This window comes from Ochlerotatus camptorhynchus, unplaced genomic scaffold (genome assembly GCF_037179485.1).
Source record: "Ochlerotatus camptorhynchus isolate MF236.1 unplaced genomic scaffold, CSIRO-AGI_Acam_v1.1 ptg000308l, whole genome shotgun sequence".
In the NCBI taxonomy this organism is placed as follows: domain Eukaryota; kingdom Metazoa; phylum Arthropoda; class Insecta; order Diptera; family Culicidae; genus Ochlerotatus; species Ochlerotatus camptorhynchus.
Window position 1 is genome coordinate 353,342 of NW_027040796.1, and position 20,852 is coordinate 374,193.

Below are 20,852 nucleotides of genomic sequence, written 5' to 3' on the forward strand. Positions count from 1 at the left end.
AATATTATCAGTTCCGCGAACTACTCGCCGCAGCGCTGGCATCGGATCACTTTGACGTTTCTATATATTCTATAGAAATTTCATGCAATATTGTTTACGAGTTAGCGAGCAAGCTTGTTTTCCGCGAGAAGCCAGATAGATGTCGCTACTGAGGTTATATGTTTTGAGATACTATGTTTTCAAGAACATGTTTTTCAAAGAGTTACGTCTGTTTGTCTGTGATTTATTGTTATTGTTATTTATGTTAAGTGTTCAAAATATTTCTGGATCAATGTATTAACCAAATAAATACATATATTAGAATTTAAAATGTAAAGCGACGTGATTAAATTGAAAATGCTGGTTTTTAACTGAAAATATTTAATTTTACGATTGAAAATACCCCGTCATTTTAAAAGTTTGATTTGAATTAAAAAAAAAATATTTTTCTTTCAACACTGTATGGCTTCCCTAATAAAAAATAACCATAAACGAACGATAACCCAATTCATTGAACTATTCCACAAATGGTTTGGATGATACCCAGAACACGTCGTTAAGCAAATTAACCATACAATTTTTTATTAGGGTTTTCATTTGACAGTAGTACAATTCGTTTTGAAAGTTTAAACTTTTAAAATTAATGGCCGGAAAACTTTTGAATTGACAGTTGATTGACTTTTGTTTTGAAAGCTAACTGCTTTCTACCAAAAAGAACCAATGCAAACTTTTAATTATAACAATGTGTTTTTTTTTTAATTTTAGCAACGATTTTTCTTTGTGTGTAGAATGCTGTTTGTTTTCAAAATGAAAGTCAACCAACTGGCAAATCAAAAGTTTCCCGATCATTACTTTTAAAAGTTAAAAATTTCAAAATAAAATTGTAAATTTAAATTACCTGCTCTAGATTCATTAACTGGAGCTGAAGACGACTGCATGCAATTCCTACTTACCTTAATACATTTCGACCGGTGCTATACAATAATTTCGCCGTTTCTTAGAGCGTTTGCTCCGACACTGGCACGGCTGGCATTTGGCTTACTGAGTGACTTTTACTCAGTTTGATATTTCTCTTTTACTCAGATTATGACAACCTAATGCACCAGACGAAATTGAGTACGATCGACTCACCCGGTGAGTAACCTGAAGTAAGCGTGTAGTCTATTCGGAAAAGTTGCGCGAGAGTTTCTTTGATGATTTAAAAATTGAACTATCACTGTTCAGCCCCTCCTTACAATATCATAACACATCGTAACGACTCCCAGCTGCTCATGCAAAATGTCATTGTTTTGCTGATGTTGATTGTTTTTCAATAAAAAATCGTCGTCGTTGCAGTGTTCGCTCTTTTCTGGGAAGAAAACGCAGCAACTGTTCTGAAAAATCTCAAATTTCTGTCTTGCTTCAGTGTTCCATCTTCTAGAAGTGTACCGTCGTTAGCAGTGAAACGGAACAATGATTCCACAAAGCCATTTGGAAGTGGGCGTCCGGATTAGAATCGGACAACATTACGGAACCATTCGCTACATTGGAGAGGTAGGTTGATAGAAAAAAAATATGAGTGGGTGCGGATCTTGTATTGACCTTGTTTGGGACTAATAATTCTAGGTGGCCAACACCGACGGCGAATGGATCGGTGTCGAATGGGATGATCCCCAGCGGGGCAAACATTCCGGAACGGTAAACGGGGTTGAGTACTTCCAAACAAGGTAAGGATGGGATGAGTCATCAATCTTGTTTACCCCAGCATCATTGTAACGGGATGGATTTTTGCTTTGTTTTCTGTTAGAGCTGAGAATGCAGGGTCGATGATTCGCCCGGAGAAGATTCCCACTTTTTGGACCCTGCTGGAAGCGATCCACGACAAGTACATTGTGACGAAGGATACACTCCTATTGGATGCAGAAATGATGAAGGAAGTGCAGAAGCAGCTACATGCATCGCTGTTCGAGGTGAGTGTAATTTGGTGATAAATCATTTATGGCCATTCAAGGTTGAATGCAGTCAAGTTGAACCGATTATGAGATTCGATGGAATTTGACAAATTTCCTGTTTGTGTTTATGTAATATGTAATAGGTTGTCGGAATGGAGAAGGTTGGAGGCAAGCAGAGCAACTTGAATCATCTGGTGGATGTTTCGGTGGCATATTCTCCGGTAAACTCCGCTGGAGATTTATCCTGTTTCAAAAGTCTGCATGCGTTGGACATTTCCGCGACATTGCTTTGGAATTGGAAAATCGTTGGAGACATTATGGCACAGATTCCGACCCTGGAGGAGATCAATTTGTCGAACAACCGTCTGGTCAGACCGACGGATGAAGAAATTAGTTCGCTTGTAACGAAATTTCATAACCTGAAGAAATTGATCCTAAAAAAATGTGCCCTCGGCTCATGGGCGGAATTGGTTCGGCTAGCTCGAATGTGGCCACTGCTTGAGAATTTATCGCTGGAAGATAACAACATTCGCTTGATAACGGAAGAAAGCTACGAATTTGCGCTGACACAGTTGCATAGTTTGGATCTTCAGAACAATCAGATAAACAGTAGGGATTCGATTCATGCCCTAGGGTATCTTCCAGCACTTCAAGAGTTATCTCTCAATGCAAATGGAATCGAGGAGATCAGTTTCCCAGACTGTCCACACACGGAGAAGACCGCGCTATTCCCAAAGTTGCAAATACTTTACCTGAGAGAGAATCCCATTCTGGACCAGTGTGCTGCGTTTAATGAGCTGGACAAGCTGGCCGCGTTGGAGCATTTGACCATGGATCCGGACACGAGAGTGAGTTATGAGGAAACGGTTGCACGTGTGGTTGGTTCGATTGCCAGGTTGAAGATGTTCAATCGATCCAGCATTACAGAGAAGCTTCGCCGGGACTCGGAGTGTGACATGTGGAAAATGTATGCCGTCCAGTGGGCCCACGTAAGAAATGATGCCCAGCAGCTGAAGGCGTTCTTCAAGTCGCACCGAATGTACCCGCGGGTGATGGACAGTGAGTATTGTTGACTCGGCGATATCGTAGCACTTCAACTGACCATTTTTTCTCTCTCCAAAAGGACTAGGCAGTCCGGAGCACATCCTGCCGGACAACCGAAAGGTCTCCAATATGCTGAACCTGCATCTGTTGAACGAACGTACCGGTGAAATGCGCCAAAAGAAGGTACCCAAGAGGATCAATTTGCAAACGTTGGAAAACCTCATTATGAAATTGTTTGGACCACCGGACCAGAATCCGTTGCAGCTGTCGCTCCTGGATCGCAAACGGGACGTTCGGATTCCGCTGGACAACCACGGTAAGAGTTTGGATTTCTACTCGGTCGAAGACCAGGACACGATCGTATTCTAAGTGTTGTGAAGTAGAGTATTGTTTTATTACTCCTACATTCTTTCTGTGTTTAATGGATATTGGATACGAAAATTTTGCAGTTGAAACTCGAACATAAAAAAAAAAACAATATAAAACCGTAGATTAATGCTTTCTCGTCTCACTCGTTGCCTAAATGGTTCAAATTATTTTGAAAGCTACCTAATATTTATTAGTAATTTATTTGCGCACTAAAAAGCACACAAAACTTTGACATTCAAAATTTGGCATAGGTACACCAATAATACAAAAAGAGAGACAGACATATATTCAGAAAAATTTAAATTTGTTATAGAATTTTGAAAACAGGATTTTCAAACGAATCAAAATATAAAAGCACTACAAGTTCTTCAAACCAATTCCCCCCGCGGAGTCTCACTTTTTGGGAGCAAACTGGATCACGCCATACTCGCCGGTCACCATCCACCGCTCGTCTTTAGCGTCCAGTTCGTCCGAAAGCCCTTCCGCTATCCCGCAGATCAAATCCGCCTTCACGGTTCGCAGCGTGCACAAGCTGGTGGGAAGGAAGCCTCGTAGCGCTTCCCGAAACGGTGTCGTGTAGGGAAAGTTAAAGTCACCCAACAGTTTCCGGTAGTTGAGGTCGCCCTTGAATATCAGCAGATGTGCTTCCGACAGTTCTTGGTACAGTTTTGGGTTGATGTTCTCTAGGCGATGGAATTCGTATGGAGACGTCCAAAAGTTGTCCACCTCTTTCAGCTGCAGCGTCCCGGCGTCGAAATGGGCTTGCAATCGCTTGCCAAATGCTGACAAGAGTGGGTTTGGATGAGCCATCAACGTGTTCAAGGTCCACCGCATGTCCTTGGGCGTAACATCTGAGATGTACCACGGTATGGCTTTTACGTTGAAATTTACCCGGGCCGCCAGCTGGTGCTCGATGATGAAGTCGGCCAGGCAGAGATCGGTGAACAGTTCGTAGCCGGAGTTGTCGTTGATGATGTCGATCACTGCCGAGCCGTTGGCTTTTGCCTGCCGCACGTGGTTCCACACCTCTACGGTGTGATCGCTTATGATGTAATTGTCGCAGGATTCCAGTAAACTGAATGGATCGCCGTCCTGCTTGACGTCCTGGCCGGCCGTGATGGAGAGATCGCACCGATTACCCCACAGATTCAGCTGGAAAGAACGGGAGGGGATATTTGTGTTAGAACGGACTCGACGAATTGTAGGTAGTTTTTTTTTCAGGAATAGAGTGAATTCAATTTACCGAACGAACCAACCAACATTTAGATCATTGACACCTCATGTTCTAAGTCATGTCAATGAGTTCATCATTTTAGGTTTCGACTACCTATATGACATAAAACAAGTGATTCTTGTTCAGAGCAAACACGCAGTGATAAGCAACCCTGGTGGCCGGCGCCGGTGGTGTAGTGGTAAGCTTGACTGCTTTCTCACCCCAATGGGTCTGGTTTCAATCCCAGCCGAGGTCGGTGAGATTTTACTGAGGCACAAAAATCTCTGGTCACGTCTTCCTTCGGAAGGGAAGTAAAGCCGTTTGTCCCTGTAGGATGGGTGCTATATTCTACGCAGGTGTGGAAGCTGCCTTTCCTGCACATTCGATTGCCGTCAATGGATGCACGGCGAATGAGAACGACCCAAATTTGAGTTTAGTTCACTCATAATCGCCAAAAGTGCAGAAACTCAGCGATGAGTAAATTTGTCTCATGGTTTCCTGTGGAAAACCTAAAAAATCTGCCGGAAAATGAGGAAATTGACGAAAATTTTATTCAGTCTCGGAGTTGTACCAATAGACCGAGTGAATCCAATCTTTACTTTTCTCAAATTCGGGAATTTTTCCCTGGAAAATCCTGGAAAAACCTGGGAAAACATGAGACAAATTTTACTCATCGCTGAGTTCCTGCACTTTTGGCGATTATGAGTGAACTAAACGCAAATTTAGGTCGTTCTTATTCGCCGTGTGGTTAAAATAAAGGAATAAAGAAGAAGCACTTCTGGTCCTTCTTCTTGTTGTTTTTCTTAATTCCTTTATTTAACTTTGGTCTCTGTTCAGTCCATCAGCCAATCAGGGAGTCCAATACACTGAGGCAAAAGTACTTAAGAATTCCATAACGCATATCTTATGAACCCGGATGACTTTGAATTCATAAGACGCTTATGCATTTCATAGGCGTGACTTCCCGCATAAACGCGAACCATAAATTGACCTTACCTAAAATGGTTAAAAATTGTATATAATCCCTGCTAAACTTTAACTGAAATGGTTATGGAACTTTACATGAACGTTTAATGATAAAGTTTCAACCTTATGAATTATGGTTTTTTGGAACTGGACCTTACAAATAATGGGTTGTTAAGAACCATTACCGTTCCAAATTCTTGTTTTCTCCATACATTTTCGGAAAGAGAACTATATTAGAACCTTTTAACTTATGGTTTGAGAACTTTAATGGTAATGGTTATGGTAGTCAGTAAGGTCCATTAATGGTTTTGTAACATCGATCAACTTTATGTGGAATATATCGAGAATTGGTTGCCTGTAATTTATTGATTACCAATTCACGATATATTCCACGTAAAGTTGAGCGATAATACAAAACCATTAATGGACCTTACTGACTACCATAACCATTACCATTAATGTTCTCAAATCATAAGTAAGAACGTTCTTATATAGTTCTCTTTCTGAAAATGTATGGAGAAAACAAGAATTTGGAATGGTAATGGTTCTTAACAACCCATTATTTGTAAGGTCCAGTTCCAAAAAACCATAATACATAAGGTTGAAACTTTATCATTAAACGTTCATGTAAAGTTCCATAACCATTTCAGTTAAAGTTTAGCAGGGATTATAAACAATTTTTAACCATTTTAGGTAAGGTCAATTTATGGTTCGCGTTTATGCGGGTTATGATTTCAAAAGCGTCGATGAAGTTGTAATTTTTGGATTTGAAGTCAGTTTGTCAAAATGGCAAATCATGAAAGCCTCGTGTTCAACGAACAGAAATTAATTACAAATTTAATTTCGAATGTACCGGATGTGTGCATTGGACTATTTCAGCAGGCAAAACTACACACTAAGATTTTGTTTCCGTGTTCGGTAAATTTTACCGAAATCAGAATAGCTGAACGTTCGGTAAAACTTTGACCTTCATTTTAAAGGCTAATGAATTTGAAAATAATTTCTAATCATATTGAACCTTGTTTAAATGATCAAATCTTGTCATTTTAGTGGAGATTTAGTTTCAAACTAGCTGAAAAGCAATTGAATCGAATTGCAAAAAATTTACCGAACAGCCCAACAAACAATTTGAGTTGTTCAACAGCTGAATAAGCCATTTTTTAGCTGTAGAAGCTTATTTTTATCTGAATAAGCTCTTATTTAACATTCAATGTTTGTTGGGAGTTCAGCTGTTCAGATTTCGGTAAAAATTACCGAAGTCGGCGACAATTTCTAAGTGTGTACGCTTAATAGACTTGCTAACGTTGGATGAAGCTTCTTTTTGTTCGCTGTTTTCGAATTACTCGCTTCCATTTGCAATCAAGAATCCAAAAAAACTGTATACGTAGTTAATGAACAGCCCCTTTCGTTGACGAGCGCAAAAGTACTCGCATACCAGTCCCATTGCGCACTATCGCTTGGAGTTGTTTACCTCAGACGTAAGAAGTGCATTTCGAAATTAGCATTGGATTAGTACTTTTCGCGTTGCTTGATAAGTTACAGTTTAGTAAAAATGTCAGCTCTTGAAGCAATTAAAATATGTGAGAGTTCAGAAGACGAATTCTACGGATTTGACTCGAACAACAAATCGGAGCAGTACCCGGAAGTTTTCCGCACAGCTACTTTGTTTTTAACTCGTCCAAATATTGAAGATGGGCAAGTTGGTCAGATTGATGACCGATAAAGCTATCGGTGATAACAGCAACTCTGCAAAGGATTCTGTGACCAGTGAAAGCATCGATTCGGAAGGAAGCTATTTTGTCGAACAGCGCAGAAAAAGTCGTAAAAGAACGAAAAAAGAACAACGTAAAGCTGTTGTGGAAAAAAACGTCGCACTTCTCATCCACCGAAACTTGTACCTTGTGGTTACCGAAAAGGTTGTCCGGACAATGTTTCCAAGGACGACCGAACCCACATTCACCGTGCGTTTTGGAAATTAAATATCGCTAGACTGACTGCATTTTTTCGCGAAAGGGTGGATCGCGTTGCTGTTAAAAGGAGAAGTACACACCGTCACGATTTCAAGGAACCCCGTAAACTGCATTCGTATACATTCTCGCTTGAAATGGCCGACAAACGAGTCGTGCGTGTTTGCCGTAATTTTTTCTCAACACCATTGGCTACGGAGAACATTGCGGGTAAGAAATATAAGCTATTTATTAAAAGATCATTTAAACATTTATATTGTATTTATTTCCAGTAATATAATCTATCGGTGCTTTCCTTCTGATGAGGACAACATATCTGCTAAACAGAAAATGCAACGAAAATACGTAAGAAGCACTGATCGCAAGAATGCTGTAAAAGCTCATGTATTCTTGTACAATCCGACGATTTCACACTATCGTCGTGAACATGCACCAAACAGGCTTTATCCACCAACGGGTATAACGGAGAAACAAATGTATCAATAGTACCAAGAAGCGCACCCTGAAATGAAAGTGAGCTACACATTCTTTTGCAGAGTCGTGAAGGAGCTGAACATTTCTATTGTTTAACTCGGGCTCGAGGAATGTGAAGCATGCGTTGCTGCTAAGCAACATCAGAATTTGTTGAGACACAAAACTGAAGATGGAAGACGTGGCTACTATGTTTGTGCGAAGCATGAAGAGCACATGAGCACAAACGAAGTGACAGACGGAGCGGCTCGAAAACTTTGGTGACTAACCTGCTATTGCAATTTTTTATTGTACCACATGGCAACACCACTACTAATGGATTGTACCACATGGCAGCACTAAATCTACTAGAATGTTTTGGTTCTATCTCTTTCACTCTACTCTAAACTGAAATGCATAAAAAATGACAAAATGATACACTCTTTGCACACTGTCAAAGATCATATTGCACACAAAATCAACTATTTTCAAATCAAAACAAAAATACTAGCCCATCTGGTGGATGATGGCACAAGCTTTTAAGAAAATTCTATTACTGCGAACCACATTATTTTAATTGATTTCTTCGCCAGTTAGTCGTCTGTCACTTCGTTTGTGACATGAGGCTCGCCAAGGAATCGCGTGATCAGTATCGCGCAGATGGCGACCAAGTTGAACCAGACGAATTAGTGCTAGCTGTGGACCTTCAGAAGGTGACATTTTCCAATAACATAAAAGCATTTTTTTTTTTCAAAATATTCGTTTTAGGTCATTCAGTTACCCCGACTTTAAGGTTTCAAGACGATCGTTTTTTCCCAACGTCTTCTGGTGTTCAACGAAACGTTCGCTCCAGTTGGGAACTAGCCAATTCCAACGCAGTATTAGCACAACTTCATTTGTGGTATTAGCGTGCCTGTGGCATGAAGCTGTAGCAGGCAGGTCACCAAACGACATTATCAGCTGTTTTCATCGAGTCATCAACCATTTGGCCAATCTTCGGAAAATAACATTTTGGCTTGATAACTGCGCCGCTCAAAACAAAAATTGGGGACTATTTCTTCATATGATATTGTTGGTCAACTCCCCATCAATTCAGACGAACGAAATAGTCATCAAATTTTTTGAGTCTGGCCATACTTTCATGGTGGCAGATTCTTTTCACGCTGCTGTGGAGAAAGTTATGCGCCAAACTCCGCCAGTTACGTATTCAGCGTTTGTCAATGTCATTGGAAAAGCGAAGAAAAGTGTCGAAGCATTGGATATGCAAGTAACTGATTTTTTTCAATCTACGTTCATCGTCAGTCAATACACCCTGAACCAATGTAAGAATCGGCCATACATTGACAAAATCAGGCGGATCGTAATTCAAAAGGGCAACTTGGAATTGCAGTACAGCGACTCTGTTACAGGCGACAGAGAACTCCAAAGCTGTTCTTTGTTTTAAAAAGAAACTGCTTAAGCTGGCCACCGCTGAAGGATTTATTTTGGAAAACTCTTTAAAAATCCAAGAAAATGCCTCTCGTAAGGACACGCTCCTTAATGTAATGTTGCGTCTTATCGGAGAGGAGCAAAAGTTGTTCTGGGAACGTTTACCCGTTAAGGCAAATTAAGCATAGTTAAGTGAAATTTGATCAAATACACGCACTTTATACTAACTCGGAATATTTATATTAACAAATGAAAATTTACTTCAATCTATTTTTATGTGACAAATGGGACTGTTATGCGGGTACTTTCAATGTGGGACTGACCTAGTTTGGTATTTTTTAATGTTTTGCCCATATAAAGATGTAATTTTCAGTGTGATTTCTTAAAGTTCAATGAAAATAAACACCATTGATGAAAATTCATATGGGACAGTTATGCGAGTATCGGCAGTATTACCATAGAGGTAACTCTAAGACTAGAAGGTTCCGAAATAACGTGATCAACTTTTTGGTTCAGCTCTGGTACTCTCTTCGGTCCCAAGCTAATCGATTCACCCCTCGAAACATAGGAAAAACCAATAACCCCTCATTTTATCTGTCAAACTTTCATAGCGAATCAAAACAAACATTGTGTAGTACTAGAATTTCGACTAGAATGCGATACGTCAATCGTTTGCTTGGGACCAATAGGCTAGTCAAGTAGTGAGCAAATTTAAAATCGTTAGTTTCGTATTGATTGTTGGTATTATCATAGAGGTAACTCTAAGACTAGTAGGTCCAGAAGAAACGTGCTCAACTTTTTGGCTCAGCTCTGGTACTATCTTCGGTCCCAAGCTAATCGATTCACCCCTCGAAACATAGGAAAATCAAATCACCCCTCATTTTATCTGTCAAACTTTCATAGCGAATCAAAACAAACATAGTGTAGTACTGGAATTTATAGTAGAATGGGATACGTTAATCGATTTGCTTGGGACCAATAGGCTAGTCAAGTAGTGAGCCAATTTAAAATCGTTAGTTTCGTATTGATTGTTGGTATTACCATAGAGGTAACTCTAAGACTAGTAGGTCCCGAAGAAAATCATTATTATTTTTGGGTCACTCAGTACCAGAACAACGGTCCCAAGCAGTCCCAAGCTATTTCAAATGAGGGGTTATTGGTTTTTCCTATGTTTCGAGGGGTGATTCGACAAGCTTGGGACCGAAGATAGTACCAGAGGTGAGCCAAAAAGTTGAGCACGTTTCTTCGGGACCTACTTGTCTTAGAGTTACCTCTATGGTAATACCACAGACAGACATCCCAACTAACATTTTCAGCTTTGTAAGCCAACTTTTTCAGCGTTGTGCTGTAAAGTAGCTGAAACAAAGCTGCAGATACAGCTACAAGCAGAAGCTAGCAAACTGGTTTTGGAGAGCGTTTACTCAACTTTTTCACAACCATTATTTAATTTGTCAGTCGTACTGAATAACAACAGCCAATAAACGCTAATGTTACTTGTATGCAAATATTAATCAACTTTCAACTTGTAGCTGCAAAACAAAGCTAATAAAGTAAATATATTACTCATTAGATGGCTTCTACACAACCAACCACTCTTGCTGAATAACATAAACATCAAAAGTGCTTTTTCAACCACTAAACAACCTGTACTCAGCTAATGATGATGATGATGGTCCCACCTCTTACCCCTACAAAGGTTTGAGCTGGACGATTTATCTTTAAGATAATTGAATATGACATTTTAACCAGGTTGGCAAACAAAATCGAACTGGTTTCAGTTACAGATATAGATTCCCTCTAAAGTTTACAGTTGCTTCACAGCGATATAAATGTGGAAAAGCTCAGGCGTCCACCTCTTAGTTCGCCTTTTTGTCCACCTAAAATATTCATAAGTATTACAAGCAATCAAGAGTTAATGAACAATCAACAAAGCATCCTATTACACTAGTAACCCCGCAATCTGATGCTATCATAATTTTCAGCAATGTCAGGAATGCTCACGAACCCCCAACATTTGCCAGAAAACTTACTACTAACTCAAAGTATCTTCCAAATAAGCTTCAAAATTGCATTTTTTTTTATCAAATGTTAAATTCAGTCCTCTATATCCGTAATACGCGCGCGAGGCTCAAACCTTTGTAGACTACTTTTTTTTTTAATTAATCTACTATAAAATCATATATTAAAAATCCATCATCACCCTCGTGGCGAACAGAAATAGTTTTTGCAGTGCTACAATAATTATTAAAAAGTCGTTATGACAGCTATCCATATAAAATAATTCGTTAGTGATAACTTCGTCAAGATACATAATTTGTCAATTCATAAAAAAAATCACTGGATAACTGTTCAAAAGACAGTTTTAACGTGTGAAATGCAGTGTCTTTTAAATTCTGTAAGTGTTGCTAAACGTTTGATATGTCTAGGCATCGAATTGAAAACATTTATTCCTTTATAATATAATGAATTTTGTGAAGCACAAGTCAAGAAATGTGGTGTTCTTATTTCAACCGCGTTTCTAGTATTATATCTATGAAAGTCACTTCCTCTTTCAATTCGATCACACAAATATCGAGGCAGCAAACCGTTAACTACTTTAAAAATGAACACCATAGTCAAATATACTGTGTTAGCGCTACTCTGGAAGCTATTTTACAGTCAACTAGGTTTATTTTTAGACTTGTGCAGTTTTACAGCTTTTACTCTGCTTCTATACAAAGCTGAATTAACTAGTCTAGAAAAGTGATTCGTGTGCACTATTATAAAGTCTCTACTCAGCAATCTTGTTGTGGCTTAACCACCAATTCGGGATATCATCCCAACTTTATGTTGTATGGTCGTACCTTCTATGATATCGTTAGTGTATGGTAACGGTTTATTAGGGCCTGCTCAACTTTTTGGCTCAGCTCTGCTACTCTCTTCGGTCCCATTGCAACGGTACTAATGGATATTTTTGGTCGCTATTGAAAATTTAGTCGTTTGCTGAATTTATGTATGGGCCCAAATTAGGGGCATTTAGGCCGACATTACATCCTTTTCCCCTACATAGCTTGATCGGAATTGAGAAAAGATAACAAAAAGTTCCCATTAAGGTTCAATTTACTTTGATGCTTTTTGGAAAATTTCTAAAGCAGTTTTTTCCGACGCATTATTTCAGATTGCAAAAAGCTCACACTATTCGATTCCTTTTGATATTTTACACAAAATGACGCGAGCTTTTTGCAATCTAGAATAATGCGTCGAAAAAAACTGCTTTGAATTTTGCATCAAAGTAAATTGAACCTTAACACACATGTACCATCTTCAGCTTTACTTCGTGAAGCAGCTTGTCAACAATTTGTCGTTTCGTTGATACGACTCGTTGATATTTTTGATTCCTTGGTTGGGGATGACAAGTCGACAATGGACAACATCAGGATGAATCCGATCGAAAATAATTGTAGGAACCTAAGAGATAAAATACTGAAACTGACCGGTCTAGGTGAATTCTCGGATGAGTTCTAGGGAGGCTTCCAAAGGACATTCCAACTTGAATTTCTAGATGGTTCTGACTTTGAAAATAAACCCAAGGGAATAGTGAGAAGAACTTCAAGGAGAGTTCCAAACAAAATTTAGTATTCGTCATGGGAATCTGGTCTAGAGCTAAATCTATATGTAGCCTAGTAGCATTTACATTTCAATCATCGCAACACAGATTGACACTCACCTTCAACATTTTGCGGAAAAAATCTCCAATTTCCTCTTCACTTTTGCTAGCCTTGTCCTGGTTGAAGTGTTCGATCGATTGCAGCACGGCACCCATAGCATCGTAGGAATTCGTTAGAGCCTTGTGCTTCTGCTGTTGGAAGTAATCCAGCTTTTTCAACGTGGTTCTACAATCGAAATGACCATCCATGAACTTTATCCTGGCGCTCAATCGTATCCACCGCAACTTACGTGCTCTCGAAGATATTATGCAACCGCCTGTACATGTAGGTCTCCGCATATAGCCAGCACGCCGAATAGTAGGTGTTATCATCTCCAAGGGACCCGATGAAATCGTTCCACACCTGGTCATCTCCAAGCTCGCTGGCAATCGGTCTAAATTCCTTATCCGTCTGCAGTTCATACTTGAGTTTAGAGATTTCACCGATCGCTTGCTTCAGCTCTTCGCGGGCGTCCTGCGAGGATGGGCGATACAAAAAGCAAGCATTCAGCAGTTTTGTTTGTTTGTTTGTTTATGTAACTAATGGGATTATTTTTTGGGAGTTGGTATATACTACCTCACCGAAGTGCTGCACGACTTCTTCCTTGTCCTTGGACAGCTGATCAATCACCTGAGTCAGGATGACCGGCAGGCGCTCCTTCATCGTGTAATACGCGAAGCCCCTAAAATCGACACAAGTAGCGACGAAAAAGGGTTAATTGGATTTTCTTCCTGGTGAAGGTACAATAATTATAACTTACTGCTTGTACTGGGCCTTGAGGGGAACATTGTGTGGAGGTTTGTCATCGATTAAGTTGTACTTGGTTTGATATTCTTCCATTGCTTTGCTAAAACTAACAGCCTATAAAACGGCAGAAGACTTGTATAAATGAAAATGAAAGTAGGACCTACTATGAGAATGTTCTTTTACCAAATAAGGGAAAAAATATCTGCTTACGTTTCTACTGTTCTCACTGCTTAACTACACTTGAGAACGTGACGTGGACAGTTTGTTAAGCCGAGTGACTAGAATTGACACACAATAAAGCTAATATTCACAATTTTAACTTAAACTAATAGCCGTAAACTAGCGGATTATTTATTATTTTCCAATGCACACACAGAAAGCAAGTCGCAAAACGGATCAGCTGTTTTGCTTCAGATACACGCGCGTGAAAGTGAATTGACATTTAACGCTAGCCAGGGCCGCATCCGCAGATTTCGAAATCATTCATGCTCGCATTTTGTGAGAACCAGCCTAGCGCATCTGTCATCCGCAATTCAAAACAAAAGCGACTTGAAATGCTTGAAATTCGCTTCGCGTAAAGTGTTTCGATAATTTCCTGGTAATTTTGCGAGTTTTTCGAGTGCCTAATCTTTTGAAAATGTGCCTCCCGGAACGGGGACAATTTGGAGCACAAAGTGGAAACGTTTAATTATGTCGGCCAATTTCACCTGTCGTGTTTGCGGGAATGTTCCGATAGTGGAGGGTAAACCGAAACCGTTTGACGAGGTAGCTGCCGTGTACTATAAAATTACGGACCTTCAGGTAAGTGAAATTCAGTTCATTTTAGGGACCGTAGTAACTTTTAGACGATAATGATTCCAATAAGCTGTAATACTGCTACAGTTTCGCTAGGTTTGTTAATTTTAAATTCAATGTATATTTAAAATCTGAAGGTAAACAATAGCACAGATAACTGGCGGTCAGATGAAAAACAAACCATTAAAATTAAAAAGGAGTATTACAGACGAAACAGGAATGTCAGCCCTAATAAAAAAAATACCATTAACGAACGATAACCCAAATGATAAAACTATTCAACAAATGGTTCGGATGATATCCCGAACATGTTTAATAAGCATAAAAAGATATTAGGGAGTTGTGTTGAGAAAAATCTGAAAGGAATAAATTTGGACAGGCTTTAGTACGATTGATTTATTGCAATAATCACCAAACATAAAAATAAACGGTTCTGATGGAAAGCATACTTCAATCAGGCTAAGGCCTTGTTGTCCTGTACTGTCCGAAGAAGTCGTCTCCACTCTACTCGATCCATGGCCACACTTCGTCTGCTGTGCGCCTCTTATTCTTGTTCCTGTTGGGTCGCTTTATTATTGTTTTACATCAACAGGCTAGATGAAGCCCAATTGATGTTAACCTTATCAACTATAGCTTTAGAGAACCATTTTCATTGGGTCGTCGTGCGGCATTCTTGCGACGTACCCAGTGCACCGTAGTCGCCCATTTTTTGCAATGTGGACGATGGTTGGCTCTTCCCACAAATTGTGCAATTCGTGGTTAATTCGCCTCCTCCACGTTCGGTCATTCATCTGCACTCCACCGTAGATTGTACGCAACACCTTCCGTTCGAAAACACCAAGGGCCCGTTGGTCCTCCACGAGCATAGTCCAGGTCTCGTAGCCGTAGAGGACCACCGGTCTAATCAGCGTCAAATTCGTGCGGCGGCGAATTTTATTCGACCGGAGCGTCCTGCGGAGTCCAAAGTAGGCACGATTCCCTGCCATAATGCGTCTTTGAATTTCTCTGCTGGTATCATTTTGGACCGACGGCTCTGGAGCCCAAATATACGAACTCGTTGAGCACCTCGATGTCGTCACCGTCAATCTGAACTCGGGGTGGGAGGCTAACGTTGTCTTCCCTAGAACCTCTTCCTCTCATGTATTTCGTCTTCGATACGTTGATGGCAACTCCAATCCGCCTAGCTTCAGCCTTCCATCTGATGTACGTTTCCGCCATCGTCTCAAAGTTCGTCAATATCATCGGCGAAGCCAAGAAGCTGGATGGACTTGATCGTGCAACTCGTGTCTATCCCAACTCTTCTGATCACACGATGTTAATTAGCAGACATGAAATTCCATCACCTTGCCGTAACTCCCTTCAAGAATCCAAGGGACTCAGTGTCCCCGATATTCGAACAACGCACATCACTTGATCCATCGTCGCCTTGACCAATCGCGTCAGTTTATCCGAAAATCCGTACTCGTGCATAATCTGCCATAGCTGATCTCTATAGATAGTGTCGTATGCGGATTTGAAATCGACGAACAAAGGATGAATTCGCGGCATTTCTGCAGAACCTGCCGAATCACGAAAATTTGGTCCGTGGTAGCGCGGGCTCCCATGAATCCCGCCTGGTATTGCTCCACGAGCTCTCTTGCAAATGGTGACAGGTTGCGCTCAGCAGTGTGATCGCGTGGTAGTTGCAGCAATCCAACGTGTCGCCCTTTTTTGTAGATTGGCTATACGACACCTTCCATCAACTACTCCGGTAATATCTCCCCAAGTAACCAACAAGCCCGCTAATTTGCCTTTTTGCAATATAAGGCTGATACACGGCTAACATAGGGCATGCTAAGCTTTATATTAGGTGAATTAGCGGGCTTGTTGGTTACTTGGGTCCTCCTTCCAAATCTTGGTAATTACCCAGTGGAGCGCTCTAGCCAGTGCTTCACTACCGTATTTTAATAGCTCACTTGTTAGTTTATCTAGGTACTCCAGTTTTTGTTGTTGTTCTTCAACCGACCGATCTCCTCCTCAATTTCTTGAAGATCAGGGGCCGGTAGACTGTCGTCTTCTGCTCGTGCTCCAAGGTCTGTTGCCATGCCACTTTAGTTTACTGCTGCATCACCGTTGAGGTGCTCGTTATAGTACTGCTTCCACCTCTCAATAACCTCACTCGTTCGTGAGAAGGTTACCTACCAATTCCTTGCACATATCGGCTTGCGGCACGTAGCCTTTGCGCGAACTATTTACCTTCTCGTAGAGCTTCCGTGTATTGTTTACGCCTCGCGATCTCGGTCTTCCTAATGACGATTCTTCCTTCGGAAAACCGAGTTTTGTCTGTTCCGCGCTTGTCTGTATCGCTCCACATTCAATGTCGTGCGGTGTTGCAGTATTCTCGCCCGTGCTACATTCTTCTCCTCTACTAACAGTTTGCATTCGCCGTCAAACCAGTCATTTCTTCAGTCCGGGATCGCAGAAGTACTACATATGGCGGAACGGATGTCCCTCCAGCAAAGGTATTTAATTAACAAGATATCCCACTAATCAATTCCTCGAACAAGGCCATGGATATACATCCCTTATGTGAGTGCAGTGCTGTCTGGTAAGTGCACATTTAAACTGTTGGGAGTCCCCCGCCAACTTCACCACCTGGGCTTAACAACTGACAGGTATCAGCATGACAGATACCAGCGCGGACGTTGATGATCAGCCGAGGGAAGATAACGATAGCATCCTCGATGTCATCATCATTATATTGTGATAGCAAGATTCTCACGTTTTTGTTATTTGTTACGATTTTCAATCATTACCACTTAATACGCAACAGAAACACTTGAGAAAACAATCACGCATCCAAGCTCGCATCATGATGGTTTTGTAATACATTTTTCTTTTAGAGTGAAAGAGTTTTCAATATCCCCACCGGTACGAGGGGGACGACTCTATCTACGATGCAGAAAAGATTGTGTTTTGCTGTGGCTAGCTGCACGCACGCTGAGTAGATAGAAGGAAGATTTATGTCGATTTTGAAGATTTCCTGCAAAAAGATGAAGCACGATGCAAGTAGATGCGAGAAATGAAAGATGATTTTCCGAAGATTGATTCGCTAGTGTGAGATTTTTTGAGCATCTAGAATTGAGATTTAGATGTGTCACCCCCCTCGCACCGGTATCAGTAAGATGCAAATCTCTAATAGTAGTTGATGATTTGTAATTTTGTAATTTGTACTTTATTGATAGCATAACGAAAACCTGTCAGTTACAGAACCATAAATCAGGTCAAGGAAGCAACCATTTTGAATCAGTTTAGTGGGGAGTTAAGAATGAAATTAAAGTCTAAGTCTAAACATTTGACATTTCTTAAATCGACAGCTACTTTTGGTATTAGCCTAGAGAATTAATCAGCTCTGTGGAGCGCCGCTTTAAGCGACGTGAGAGTCCGTTGCTGCCTTGTAGCTAGTGGTAGTGCGTTCCAGGTGGACGCTCCGAATATTAGTACACTTTTTCGGGAACTTGTGGTGTGATGCGGTAGGTTGCTCAAAATAATATTTATAATCATAGAATTAGCGTGGAAAAACATTCCCTCTCCCTAAAGAATTATTTCAAAACCCCAGCCACTGGAAATAACGTTTCGAAATCATTGCTAAACAAACGTATTAAAATTTGCGGTCTTCCTTGACCAACGCAGCCCGTATTCTATTCAAAAATTACGTTGATTCCTTTCTTCGTTGGAAGGTATTAGTCAACGCCGCCGAATGCAAACGCAAACGGAAGCCGCCGAAGCTGAGTGATGACACAGCTTCGTGTTTTGATTTGCACTGTACCGTCCGCTCAGTGGTGTGGGTTCGTACATGCATAGATGATGTCGGTGCGCGTCTTTCCTTCCAACGCCGCAGTTCAACGTTGTCTCGCCACAAACCGTTTGGCGCTGTTATCTGTCTCTATAAATTCAAAAGAATGAAGGGGGTCTGCTTCAACGCTAATTTCAAACCTTGCCGGCTGGAGAAAGTGTTTGATATTCCAGATTTATTAATCTGAGCGTTTAAAGAAGTCAAGGGCAATTCTCAAAAGTTAAAACAAACTCTGAAAAAAAAATCGTTAAAGTTAACCCCCCTGAACTTTAACGAATTTTCAGAATTTATCTTCAAAACGCTTCAGGAAACTTCGTATAAATGAAGCAAACTAACAAATATCTATATTAACCATAAACAGTGTACATCGACCGATGCAATGTTACACAACCAATGGAATGACCTATGTGCACCTAGTTCGATGTAATATTCAGCAACTGTTTTTACTGTGTATGAATCAATTACTAATAATAAATTTATGTTATAACTTTTCTAGATAGTCGATGAATCAGCACTTCCCAAGTTTGTGTGTCAATACTGCTATGGAAAATTGGTAGGAATAGATTGGTTTCGTAAGATGTGCATTACCTCTTATGATAGACTAGCAAATCCTAAAGTAAGTACGGCGACATACGTCATTAGAAATGATTTAATTTCAAACATTTTCCTTGTTCCACCAGCCAACCATGTACAATCAACCATTTGGTTCTATGAATAACGAAGTACACAATCGTGGAGCATTCGAGATGTTCCCCAACGAACGCAGGTAATTTATTGATTTTTTTTTAAATTTCATTGCCCTAATTCACTGAAATTATAGAAATCATTACCCACCAAATCCGATGCAAAGCTTAGAACGCGCAATTCATAGTCATGAATCCTCATTGAACTATTCTCATCCGCAACCGCAAGATATAGTGGCGCCAAATATTTCAAATCCCCACTTGGCATCTGAACAAATGAATTCGGCTTTCAACAGCGCTCAGGTGAAGAATAATCTCATCCGTTGGTAAACATCCCATAATTCCTTCATTTAATTTCCTGCAGATACCACAGGAGCAACCGGTCGTTCCGTCGAGCTCAAACAATAAGAAAAAAGTAACATCCGCTTCCAATTCCGATTTGGTTTCGATCCATCAACGGTTGGATCAAATTGGGTCTAAAATGGACGTTCACAGTGCTATATTGCAGCGACTTGAACTGTTAATAACTAATGGCTCATATGTCAAACCACACGAGTCGGTAAGAGACGATCTGAGGCAGCGCTGCAGTGAAACGTTCGAAGAATTCGAACAAATGGCAAAGATTGAAACTGCACAACAGTTAACCGAGCTGGATGTCAATCTGGCTAATCCGGTTTTTGAGGCAAAGTTCTTCCGATACTTGCAGTCAGTTTATAACCTTACTGGTAAACGGGAAGGATTTCCTTTCTTCAAGACGGTAGTACGCAGGCTGATAGTGCCGACCGTATTGCTACCGTATTCATGGAAAGGAAACAGTCGGTCCAAGAAAGGAGATCAAGCTTCAGTTGTCGTGAACGATAAAAACTATAGTTTTAAGAACATGTTCCCAAATTTCGTGCGATTCATCTATCGGGTCGTCAGTGCCGCTGATATTGAGTTTACCAGTGAGGATAACGAGAAAGCATTCAGTGATCATCTTCGGCAGAAAAATACCGAGGTGAAACGGTTCATCGAGTCAAATGGAATGCAGCGGGAGGCTTGCAATCGGAAGCGTAGAAGAAGAGAACCAACGAAGGATGACGGTGTTGGTTTGGAGCATGTGCTCTGTGTAAACGACACTACAGATGGCGATTTCAGTTATGACGAAGAAACGTTTTCTGATACTGGTGGCGAAAATATTAATATAAAACAGGAACGATTGGAAGCGCTAGGTTCCAGTGAACCGGAGGTAGGTGGAAAATTCAGCAACGGATAGAGAAGGATCAGCTGATTGAATACTCAAATATAACATACCATGGTTTTTAAGGTAAACACATAAATTCATCAAACAGCGTTTTTTTTTTCGCAGAATCTGATTTTATTACGGCCTTTTTTATAGTCTTACGCATTAGTATGGAACTTAGCGCCTAGCACAAACTTTAAGCACTACCACATCTATACTAATTGAGAGTTTTCTTGGAATATTATTTTTTTGCAATATACGTTAGGCTGGGACACGGATATATGAAAAAAAATAATTCTCGTTCCAGTATGATTTCCGGACGCCTTATGGGTCCTAGAATAACATTGTAAAATTTCAGGTCGGTCGGTGGAACTATATTTTAGCGCCAGCGCTTTTAATTTTACATAGGATTTTCTATGGGAAAACTTACTTTTTCAAATAAAAATCTGGTGAGGTCACCCATTGTCATCTAAAAATAAATCAAACCTACTATTTCCTAGGAAATTTTACAAGGATACTTTTCTTCCAAGACCGCAA

The 20,852-nt window shown here is 40.4% G+C and overlaps 3 protein-coding genes across 7 annotated transcripts; 2 read left to right on the plus strand and 1 right to left on the minus strand.

Moving 5' to 3' along the window:
• The first annotated feature begins 1,300 nt into the window (after positions 1 to 1,300).
• On the plus strand, positions 1,301 to 3,572 carry Tbce (Tubulin-binding cofactor E). Its single transcript, XM_065229147.1, has 5 exons — positions 1,301 to 1,512; positions 1,585 to 1,685; positions 1,766 to 1,928; positions 2,054 to 2,969; positions 3,034 to 3,572. Exons 1-5 carry the CDS (start codon positions 1,432 to 1,434, stop codon positions 3,321 to 3,323), a joined length of 1,551 nt encoding a protein of 516 aa, XP_065085219.1. The 5' UTR covers positions 1,301 to 1,431; the 3' UTR covers positions 3,324 to 3,572.
• Positions 3,443 to 14,159, minus strand: LOC135707340 (damage-control phosphatase ARMT1-like). Of its 5 annotated transcripts, none has more exons than XM_065229152.1 (6): positions 13,991 to 14,159; positions 13,794 to 13,880; positions 13,610 to 13,715; positions 13,284 to 13,507; positions 13,054 to 13,219; positions 3,443 to 4,475 (listed from the first exon to the last, which is right to left on the minus strand). In XM_065229152.1, the coding sequence occupies exons 2-6, from the start codon at positions 13,871 to 13,873 to the stop codon at positions 3,717 to 3,719; spliced, it is 1,335 nt and encodes a 444-aa protein (XP_065085224.1). In that variant the 5' UTR covers positions 13,874 to 13,880; positions 13,991 to 14,159; the 3' UTR covers positions 3,443 to 3,716. The 5 variants fall into 5 exon arrangements, with proteins under 5 accessions (XP_065085224.1, XP_065085227.1, XP_065085225.1 ...); XM_065229155.1 differs by having other exon boundaries at positions 13,794 to 13,886; XM_065229153.1 differs by having other exon boundaries at positions 13,794 to 13,894.
• Positions 14,160 to 14,337: 178 nt separating this feature from the next.
• Positions 14,338 to 20,385, plus strand: LOC135707355 (uncharacterized). The gene is made up of 5 exons (XM_065229171.1): positions 14,338 to 14,581; positions 18,907 to 19,026; positions 19,091 to 19,176; positions 19,231 to 19,396; positions 19,458 to 20,385. The coding sequence occupies exons 1-5, from the start codon at positions 14,471 to 14,473 to the stop codon at positions 20,346 to 20,348; spliced, it is 1,374 nt and encodes a 457-aa protein (XP_065085243.1). The 5' UTR covers positions 14,338 to 14,470; the 3' UTR covers positions 20,349 to 20,385.
• The last annotated feature ends 467 nt before the right edge of the window (positions 20,386 to 20,852 follow it).